Source organism: Octopus bimaculoides, chromosome 24, assembly GCF_001194135.2.
Source record: "Octopus bimaculoides isolate UCB-OBI-ISO-001 chromosome 24, ASM119413v2, whole genome shotgun sequence".
Lineage (NCBI taxonomy): Eukaryota > Metazoa > Mollusca > Cephalopoda > Octopoda > Octopodidae > Octopus > Octopus bimaculoides.
In genome coordinates, this window is record NC_069004.1 from 33765422 (window position 1) to 33776984 (window position 11563).

General features: G+C 39.5%; 1 protein-coding gene across 1 annotated transcript in view; it reads left to right on the forward strand.

The window, feature by feature from the left end:
• Nucleotides 1-5152: 5152 nt before the first annotated feature.
• The window catches only part of LOC106873732 (transaldolase), a 12585-nt gene continuing 6174 nt past the window's right edge, over nt 5153-11563 (forward strand). The window contains exon 1 of the mRNA XM_014921224.2: nt 5153-5517. Coding sequence (XP_014776710.1) covers nt 5424-5517 — 94 coding nt within the window. The 5' untranslated portion in view covers nt 5153-5423. The remainder of the gene's footprint in view (nt 5518-11563) is intronic.

Here is an 11563-nt window from a genome sequence, read left to right on the forward strand (position 1 = left end):
TATATATATATATATATATATATATATATATATATATATTCAAACCCCAAAGAATTCTTCAACACATGGCCATGATGTTCCTCCACTGCTCTTGCTCGTGTTTAGAGATGCACATCTCCTCATCCATCAAAGGGACATGCTCAACTGGTTAAGGTCAAACAACTGACAAGCAAATCTGTGGTATTGAGCAGAATATTTACTGTAGCCCATTTATACCAAGAATGGTAACAATTATTACAATGATGATGAGACTAGTATTAACGATGTTCTTGGGGAAACTCTAGATGTCGTCAAAGATCAACTCACTGGTCTGATCTGGAGGACTTTCAGACTGGAGCCTATGGATAACTTCTAGAAATCCCTCACCTGGCAGTGCTACCAAGGGGCGCAGCCTGTTCAGGATAAACTTTACAGGCACGGAAATGCTGTTAGATGGGCCTGCCCAAGATGCGTTCAGAATGATGAAACCGTTCTGCACGCCCTCGTCCAGTGCCCGAGCATTGCTGACCCGTGGATTTATGTCAAACACCTGCTGTCGCGTGTAGGATGGACCTGGCTATCAGCTGAATCCACGGGAGGAGCAGGCAATTTCTGTTTGTCCGGTGCCTGTAGCAAAAGAGGTAGTATGGTGGACTTGATTGAATGGGCTAAAGTCAGACCCTTTCCTCTTTGGCCAAACCCTCATCAACTTTCTCAAGTTTCACTTGAAAAGGAAGTTGAGGGTGGAGGGGGAAGCATTGCCTTGTAGCAAGTTTGTTGAGAAGTGGGTGAATGTTGGAAGAATGGTCAGGGTGAAAGGACCAATTATGAGTATACACCTGTGAAAAATAAAAGAAGGGCTCTTGCCCTGTTGGTCAGGCACCCGTGGCTCTTGTGGGTTTTTCCACAAGTAACCTTAAAGCACCTCTCCTTATTAGGAGTTTTACTTGTTTAATTTTTATTGTTATTTACTGTGTATATGAACATTAAAAAACCCATTGTATCGTCCGGTTTTTGTCTTTTAATGTAATTGTATGTCTTTTATATCTATTTATATTAACCCTTGTGGCCAATAAAAGAATGAATTATTATTATTTATATATCTTTATTGCCCACAAGGGGCTTAACATAGCGGGGACAAACAAGGACAGACAAAGGGATTAAGTCGATTACATCGACCCCAGTGCATAACTGGTACTTAATCTATCGACCCTGAAAGGATGAAAGGCAAAGTCGACCTCGGCGGAATTTGAACTCAGAACGTAACGACAGACGAAATACTGCTAAGCATTTCGCCCAGCGTGCTAACAATTCTGCCAAATTGCCACCTTCTTCTTCTTATTATTAAGGCAGTGAGCTGGCAGAATTGTTAGCAGACTGGACAAAAATGCTTAGTGGTATTTCACCCATCTTTACGTTCTGAGTTCAAATTCCACCGAGGTCAGCTTTGTCTTTTATTCTTTTGGTGGGATCGATAAATAAAGTACCAGTCAAGTACTGGAGTCAATGTAATCAACTATCCCCTTCCCCACAAATTCAAGGCCATGGGCCTACAGTAGAAAGGATTTTTATTATTATTATTATTATTATCATATTTCCATGTCTTCCATGTCCCAATATTCACAGCCATTCAAGTAATTACTGAACAAGCTTCTCATTGTTAATTAACTTTTAGTCTGGTCTTTGCTTTGTTTTTTTATTATTATTATTATTATTATTATTATTATTATTAAAGTATAAATAATAATATTAATAATAATGATTGTTCTGTCATTTTATTGCTTTGTGTGTGTGTGTTTCATTTGGCATCATCTAAAATCTATGGAAACGGCACAAATGCAACAAAGCATTGTTATATTGAAATAATGTCAAGTTGTAAATTTGATATGGAACAGGGAAACGGAACAGAATCAGAATTGCTGCTTAACTACACACACACACGCATGCATACGCACATATACATAACCGTACACACACACACTTCTGCATAGATGTACATATAGACATGCACATTCATACATGCAGACGTTTACACATAGAGAGAGAGAGAGAGTATTTTAAAAATACATTTTAAAATATTTTTTTCCCATTTGAAAACATCACAAGGATGTTTGGGTGCTATCGTATTTGTAGCCGAGAAGCTTACAAAACCTACATCTTGCTCTGTGTTCATGATAAATTCTCAGGTTTAAAGGTAAAGAAAAGGGAAAGGAAGCAAACGCCTAGCAGTATTTGTTAGTGACTTTGAATGAGAAAGGAAGATAATTCCGTGATTGTTGAGTTTTCTACGATAGTTATCTGCAAGGAAAAAGATAAAAAGGGGTGATTTCTCTGGAGTAGAAATACCCTATGTAATAGTGACTTCACCCGAGTTGTATATATAATCTACTGTTATTACTATTGCTGTGAACAAATGCTTAACAAGCTGTGCAGTTAAGACGTTCGCTTTGCAACCACGTAGTTTTGGGTTCAGTCCCATTGCATGGCTCCTAGCGCAAGTGTCTTCAGCTGTAGTCCCAGCCTGACAATTGCCTTTCGAACGGATTTGGTAGATGGAAACTGAAAGGAGCACGTCGTGTATATCTATCAAACTATCTATCTTTTTCTCTTTCTCTCTCTCTCTCTATGTCTGTCTATCTACCTCTCTCACTCTCTATCTATGTCTGTCTGTCTGTCTCTCTACCTCTCTCTCTATCTGTATGTCTGTCTATCTACCTATTTCTCTCTTACTCTTTCTCTCTCTCTCTCTATCTATCTACGTACTACCTCTCTCTTTATCTGTGTGTGTGTGTGCCTTTGTATTTGTCCCACCACCGCTTGACATTCGGTGTTGGTTTGCTTACATCCCATAACAACAACAACGGTTTGGCAAAAGAAACCTATAGAGGAAGTATCAAATTTAAAAGAAAATAAGAAAAATAGGTCGTATTTGTTCAACTAAACTCCTTCAAGTCGGTGTCCCAGTATGGCAGCTGTCTATTGACAGAAAGAAGTAAAAATTAAAAGCTTCATGTTAAAAAAATAAATTACCGACGCTATTGTTCACCAAATCTATTATTAATGTAGAGCAAATTGCAAGTCACTATCTTAAACAGTGTTGACCGTTGAGAGGCTGTTGATTTTAATGTTACTCACTCCCTCGTGTGTAAAGCAAACTCGTGGAAGCGCACATGTCTGAAACACGCACACATGCAGATAGAGAGACACTCGTACAAGCATACACATACCGACGTACGAGCACACACATGTATACACACACACACACACACACACACGCAGACGATGGAGAAGAGCAACACAGGTTTATAAGCAAACAAACCTGATTACTACGACGATCCATTGAAGAATAGCTTTGATTTCTGGGTGTGGCTCAGCCAGACCTGACCTAGGGTTAAAAGACGACAATCATTTCGTTACATGTATAATTGTATGATCAGTCATGTGGAAGGACTGACAACGAATCAACGCACGCACACAGAATCTTTGGACTAGCCATGCTGGGATACTGTCCTAACCAAATCCGCTTCCAGTGCGATCTGTTTTGTCGAACTGTAAAGTTATTGAGACGTAAACAAACCAGTATCGGATGTCAAGTGATAGAAAGAAGGATACACACATGTAAAAATACATTAGAAAAATCTTGAAGAATGATGATGCCTTATCAGCGATTTATTTAGCTTACATGTGTTTCGAATAGGTTGGCTGACACAACGCAAGTGCTGTACAATGGAGAATGCATCGATTAAATAAGCCTTACTGCATTGTACAGCGCTTGTGTTGCGCTTTCTTATTCGAAACGTATGTAAGGTAAATAGATTTGTCGAGAATGCATCTTCATTGAAATCCACCGAGAAGGCTTTGGTCAGCTCGGAGCTAAATAGTAGACACTTGCTGAAGGTGTGTGTGTGTCCGCGCGCATTTTAATAATCGGCTGAAGTCACCGTAAGTACCAACGCACGAAATTCTTGAGCCATTCAGTAACTTGTGCAGATTATTGATGAAAACGCGCGCGTACACACACACACACACACAGAGGTCTCTGGTTCGGCAAAAGGGATCGATATAAAAAGGTTCAGTTTTAAAAAAATGTAGTGGTGTCGATTTGTTCGACTTTGCCATTGAAGATGGTGCCCCAGCATGGCCGCAGTCCAATTTAGTGATGCAAGTAAAAAATAAAAGATGAATTTAGAAGAGATGGGTTAAAAAGCCACGTTCAAATGAATTAGTCTCCCCCCCCCCCAGGTACACATACGAGATGAAAGCCGATTTGCTAGAAATAACAGCCAAACACCCCCTAAAATTACACCCAGCCGTCTCGGAAAAAAGATGGACACATTGAATAACGTGATTCTGTGGTACTCTGTCTCAAGGGAAAAGGCAGAATGGTTTGGTCACGGATGGAACGTCTTTGAATATGAGTCTCTTCGATTAGGACTGACCTAGAGTTACGTAACCCAGGACAACACGTGGGGGGATCTAATTGCCAGAAATAGCAGCCAAATCGCTCTCATAGCACACCGTTTACTGTCTTAAATAAAGGTCACATTAGACAGTGCAACTTCTGATATGCTAAAAGACGTAATGGTCATCATTGGAATGTTCTGCTCGCTAAAGGCCTGACCTAGGGCTGTACAGCAACAGCAACAAAGAAATCATTTAAAATACCATGTGCTTCCATTCAGGTTAGTTCTTTTTTTAGAACAAGGGGAGGACGGACAGACGATAGAACAGCAACGTGAGCGATAAAAGCAAGTAGCAGTTGCAGCAGTAGTGACAACTCAATGCATTTTCCTTTTTCTCTTTCTCTCTCCTCTCCATACTTTCTATTTCTCACTCATTCCCTCCCTCACGTTTAAGTATCTTTCTCTCTTTACTCGCTCCTACCCTGTTTGCCTCCCTCTCGTTTGGCTCTCTTTTTTTCCCTCGCTGTTTAATTCTCTTTCTCTCACAACCTCCGTCCTCTCTCCCTCTTCCTCTGTGTGTCTCTCTCTCACTCCCTCCTTCTTATCTAGATACCACTCACTCACTCCCATTTATTCAGCTCTCTCTCTCTCTTCCACCGTCTTATTTAACACTCTCTTTCTCTCCCTCATTTATATTTGACTCTCTCTCAATTTGTCTGTACTCTTCTCCCTCTCCCGTATTTATCTTCCTTCCTCCCTCTTATTTATCTCCTTATCTCTCACTCCCTCCTTTTATTCAGCAGTCTCTTTCCCTTCCTCTCTCTCTCCCTCCGACTCCCATCTACTACGCCTCTTCCTCCTCTCCCTCTCCCACACTTCTAGACATTCGTCGTTCTTGAAATACGTCGAAGTCTGTGATTCTTCCAACTCCGTTTTCTCCTTTTAAAAAACACCAAACTCAAAGCTTTCCGTTGACCGAGCGGACCAAATTAGACAAAGAACAGAGAAAGGTCCTCCACAGACAGAAAGAATCGAAGAAAAATGGCTGAGCCTGATGTGAAGAAAACTTCGAAATCTGTCCTCGATCAGTTGAAAGAAAAGACGATTGTAGTGGCGGATACCGGCGACTTCCACGGTAAGCTCGGTTTACTTCGTGTCTCTAGGTCTGTGTGGATAGATGTGTAGGTATATCACATATCCGTGTATGTGTATATATATATGTATGGATAGATGTGTATGTAATTTTAATTTTTAATAAATTGATTTTGATTGAGTTTTGTGCGCGTGTATGAGAGTATTTGTGTATATTTGAGTGCGCGTGTGTGTATATACATGTGTCTGGGTGTGTATGTGTGTGCATATATGTATTTGTATACGTTTATATATATATATATATGTGTGTGTGTGTGTGAGCATGTATGTCTGTGTGCGTGGGCGGCGTATATGTGTGTGCATGCGTGTGTATATTTACGTGTGCGTATATTTATATTATGTGTGTTTTGATTGTATGTGCGTGTGTTTATAATAAACTTGTGTTTGTACGTAAACAACGAGCTCCGGTTGAAAACAGAAAAGACCAAACCTGAACCGACATTCCGGAATCTCGGAATGGTCTCTCGTCTGTTCGTTTTTTCACGCACGCACACACACACACACACAAACACACACTCTCTCTCTCACAATGTATGTATGTTCGTTTAATTCGAAACCGTTCTCTCTTCGTCCCTCGTTACTCTTCACAAGAACGGATTCCCCTCTGCACGGCCGGTCTTATAGAAATAGCAGCTAAAAAAAAATCTTTAATTTACACCTGGCTAATTTAATCACCTGTCAGTAGAATAAATAAATAAATAAATAAATAATTTATGGCCTTAATTGAAAACCTTTTGGTCATAGCTCTGCTCAGTCAGACCTGACTCTGGGTTAAATAAGAACCACCACCACAAACAGTGTATAGTGACGTAGTGACGGTGGCAGTAGTGGTGGTCGTCGGTGCCTCAGCTTGGAATTGAATGTATATAAATTATTTATATACACTCGCACGCATCGACACACACACTATACAACACCGTGTGTGTGTGTGTATTTTGCAATGGGATTTTTTTCTTGTGTGTAGGTGTGTCAAGAATATGTAGATGTTGTTTAGCTCCAGCCGTGATCACCACGTCTTGACGTATTTAGGACAACATCGTTATTATCCAATATGTCCTTGGTGTGTTTCCTTATTTAAAGTAGTTATGTATAATTTGGAAGGGTTGTTACTGCTGTTTCTAGTGACCACGCAAGAAGCTTCTTCGGTATTCTTATACAATAGCGTCGGAAATTAAACCTACAGCGCCAAAAGCTTTAATTTCTTTCGGATCTGTGTTTTAAACATCGTGGATTACGAATCTTTTGGGTCCTTGTCACCAATAAAAGAAGGCATTATGAATATATAGATCTATTTTGGTCCGGGTCGATTCTGAGTGAGGAAATCATAGAATTTTCGGCCGTGATCATTCCATTTTGACATATTTGGGACAATATTTTCTAATGTATTCTTGGTTCAAATTTCGTTATTTGAAGTAGCCTTTACCTTTGTTCCTCGCCGTCACATAGAACCTTCCTTGGTATTCCTGTACAATAGAGTCGGAAATTATCTAATGCCCCAAAAACCGTAATTTCTTCGGATCTGTATGTTTCGAGCATCGGAGATTTTTTGGTGGTGATGAACATTGGTGGAATTGAGCGGACTTTCCCCATAAGTTGGAATTTCTGTTTTCCCCCTTTTTTTTTGTTTGTATATCCACATTTCAAAACAATGGTTGAAGGAGACGTCGCTCCTTAAAAATTACATCTCTGTTTTTATAAACATTTGCCCCCTCCCCTCCAGTCATCACACCTTTGGAACAGCAACCACCGCTAAAATGGCATTTTCTTTCTCGTTATTTTTGGTTACTTTATTCAAAAAGTCCACTGATGATCTTTTAAAACTTAATATAAATCCGAAAAAAAAAAAAAAAGTTTCGAAATATATATAATAAAAATTCAAAATTGAAAAGAGAGTGGGGTGGGGGCCAAACTCTAACCCCGCCAAAAAAATTTATTCACAGATTCGTAAAATTTGGTCCATGAACCAGAAAAAAAAGACGACAGTTTGTGACGCATTAGATAATTTCCGACGCTATTGTATAGGAATGCTGCTTCTTCATTATACACTTGGTGGTGCACGTTTAACCCCAGATCCAGTAGACCTATGGACGAAGACGTTCCGATCGTGACAATACTGCCTTTTCTTAGACGATGCATCCAGACTATATTATTCAGCGTATCCCTCTTTTTTATAATGTTAGGGTGTGATTTTAAAGGAAATTTGACTGTTATTTCTAGCAAGCTGAATGGCTACATTGACGCTCTATTCGTTGATTTGATTTAGGGAGAACGAATAACCGAGTGGTTAAGAAGTTCGTTTGGCAACCACGAGGTTCTGAGTTCGAGTCAATCTCGGGCGTATAAGATCGGTGTCTTTTACTAGTCTTGAATCCACAGAAATCGTGGGAAAACTCATTGGAGAGACGGAGAATGCAAGAAGATGCCCGAATGGATTATTTTTACCTGGAATTTCGAATTAGAAGTCCTATACCTGTTAGGAAAGGAAAAGGTAACGAAATGCTGGGAGGGCGGCTCATATTTGAACCTGAGACTTTTGGAAAAAATTTGTTTTTCAGAATTGTAATTCGCGCGCTCTCGGAATAACTAAGAGTACCTCACGGGGAATGGAAGAGAAAAAAAAAAGGACTGAGGGGTGGGGATAAAGCTTCTTCCCAAGCGACGGTTTCTCCGTTTCTGTAGCGTATATATTCCTCCCTGGACGATACGCCAATCCGTCACAGGATTCTTTCTTCTTTTTTTTTTGTCAGCCGAATAGACAGGAGCAATGTGAAAAGAAGTGTTTTGCTCAAGAACTCAACGCATTGGTCGATCTAGGAATCGAAACCGCTATGTTACAATCACGAGTCCAACACGGTCATAAAACGAAACGTTACCAATTTTTGTTGTATGAAATGCGAGAATACTGAGAAAAAATTACAAGCAAAAAATAAACATGAAGGACCCTTTTTTTTTTCGCTTTTCCATGTTGCGTGGGGCTTCTGATCGAAAATCCCGTTTATTAAGGGTACAGGTGTCTGTGACATACTTAGCCATTGAAGGGTCGTTTGCCGTGTGCGAAGACACGTGTCCCGTGGAAAACGGGTGTAGGGAGACGAAAGGTTTGGGAGGGAGGTGATCCCTAAATAGCATGATGGATTTTATTGGGATCTACCGTTTCCCCATTTTCTTAATGGTTGTTCTTTAGCCCCAGGATCATTCTTGGTTGAGCAGGTCTCACTCTCAAAGACACTCTAACCGTGACAGTCCCAGCCTTCTGGATTTATCTCAGACAATATGAATCAATGTCCTTCCTTTGAAAGAGAGTTGTCTGTTGTTTTTAGCATCTAGTAGTCCTCTCTTATTGGCTTTGAGTTCCCAGTTTTGAGTTGCTGTAGAATCTCTGGTGTTTTGTAAGGAATTGCCAAACTTTCTATTGGACCCCTTAGATTTTATGTGAACAATATCAGGCTTTAGTTAGGGCCTTGTAAACTAAATTCTGCGCGACCCAACCGTAGCATTTTTAATACTAGCTGTGTGTGTGTGTGCGTGTGCGAGAACACTTTCACACAGACGTTTGAAATTTACAAACGAAATGAAAAAAGTATTCTGTACAAGTTGTTGATGCGAAGATCCGAAACCGTCAATGGTAAAGGGTAACGGAACTGTGAAACTCTGAGTTCCTACAAAGAGAAGTTTCAGTTTTGAATAAATGTTTGTGACCGTCTGTGTGTGTGTGTGTGTGCATGCATGCATCTATCTCTCCTGTTTTATAAGTATGTATGAATCTGCATATATATGTGTGTGTATATATATATATATATATATATATACACATATATACACACACCCTACTCCCGTACCTCTATCGTTGTAGATCGTTGTTATTCATTAGAATACTTTCGTTGTCAAAACCATGGAATGAACTTAATTATAGAGTTTACAAATCTTCCAAAAACACACGCTCTCTCTCTCTCTCTCTATATATATATATATAAATCTTGCGTTGAATCAAGTCCAACAAAGCGATTCTTGTTATTATTATTACGTAGGTATGTGTTTATATGTGCGTACATAATGCGTGTGTATATAAAGAGAAATTTTATAATGAGAGGAAACAAGTAAGCTGTTAGCGCTAATTGTGGTCGACTCGAGTTACGGGATAATTTCAAAGCTCATTGTTCCGGTTACTTGTTTGCGACGGGACAACAAATGAGTTAGAATAATTTAAATGAGGTGTTATGAGCCGTACCTCCACGGTACGTTTCGTCCACCAGACATTGCGTTAGATTTCAGGTGAGCCAAATTTACCCCGAATAAACTCTAGCCATACCGTTTTTAAGAATGTCGTCAACGATATGCTAATACCCAGGGTTGATCAAAGTGATTTGGGAGTTTAATGAATAAAAGAAAACCCACCACTACTTGACTGTATGAAGAATGTGCCGTGTGGAACAAGTTTAACTGGGATTATTGTGTGCTACCTCGGGTATACTCTAACTGAAATCGTATATATGGCTTGTTGCCATCGAACATTATCTTGGGCTATTTTTGCTCCGGTAACATATCGGGCTTTACATCGTATCTACCGCCTTACCGGGCCTCTATGTGGTTGGTTGATTTGTTAAAAATAGCAGTCAAGTGTCCTTCAAATGACATTTCGTAAAAAAGAAAAAAAAAATGCAAGCAAAGATAGAACACGTTGGATAATGTAGTTTAAGATATATTATGGTTAAAAAGAAAAATACAACTTTAGATTAGTTTGGAAAACTTCGATGGTGTGGAACAGTAATTGCATTACCGTATAAGGGACACCAGTTTAGCCTTTGTTACTGGGGATCACCACAGGGTATGCACCCCTTTCAAAAGACTTCCTCCCGTCCCCACCCCATTTTCTCGCAAATTATTGTTTTTTTTTGTCAAAAACCCACCTTTTCGGATACGGAGATTCGGGAAAATTTCCCCAATGCTTGCAACAGAGTGGACTCCGCTACCCCAAGGTTCCACTGACTGTCTGGCATTCGAACTTTGCCGCCAGTCCGCCACCGCCATAGATAGACAGATATTGATATGACTCTCGGATGAATACTTTCTGCTATTGGAATATAAAAACCAGCAATTTTGAGGGAAGGAGAAGCCGATCACATCGATATCAGTACTCGACTGGAATTTATTTTATCGATTCCTAAAGGGTTAGTCAACCCTGGCGGCATTTGAACTCAGAATGCAATGTACCGTTATTTGGAACCCGACACCTTCACACTTCTGTCGTTCCACCGACCTTACGTACAATTTACAATGTATATAACCTGTAGATATAAAATATATAGACTTTGTAGAAGAGACAGTATGGTTATAACCGTCAATAAAAATCGAAACAATGTATCTTGGACTACGTTATTCAATGTGTCCTTCCCTTTTAGAAAATGGTATTTGGTTTGAAGGAAATTTAACTGCTATTTTTAGCAGATCGAATGACCACAGACATCGTGGGTGTATATTCTATAACATAAATTTTCGATTTGCTGTATGTGTATTTCTTAGGAATGTGTATATGCGTATGTATGTATATATTTGTGTATATGGGTGTCTGTATATATGTACATTTCTGCGTGTGCTAGTGTGTCTAGATGTATGTATGTATACATACATACACACTGTATGTTTGTATTTGAACAAGTCCATATAATTTGTGTGTGCGTGCATGTGTGTTTATATGTATATATTTGCGCGTGTATACCTGGCCTATATATAAACATTTGTGTGCGTGCGGGTGCACATATATGTATATTTGTGTTATTTATATATATATATATACAAGACACAAACATACGCAAATGTATGGTATTTGTGTGCTTCTGTTGATGTTTTGTGTCTTGTAAGCTCGTCCTATGACAGAAATAAAAACCTCTTATCTCGATTCTAACCCTTCCTCACTTGTTTGTTGAGGTGTGTTTGTACGTCCTGTTTTCGTTAAGTCCGTCTTTGGGTGTGCTTATTTCTATGTCCTGTTTCCCTGTATGTAATATATATGTGTGTGTGTGTGTGTGTGT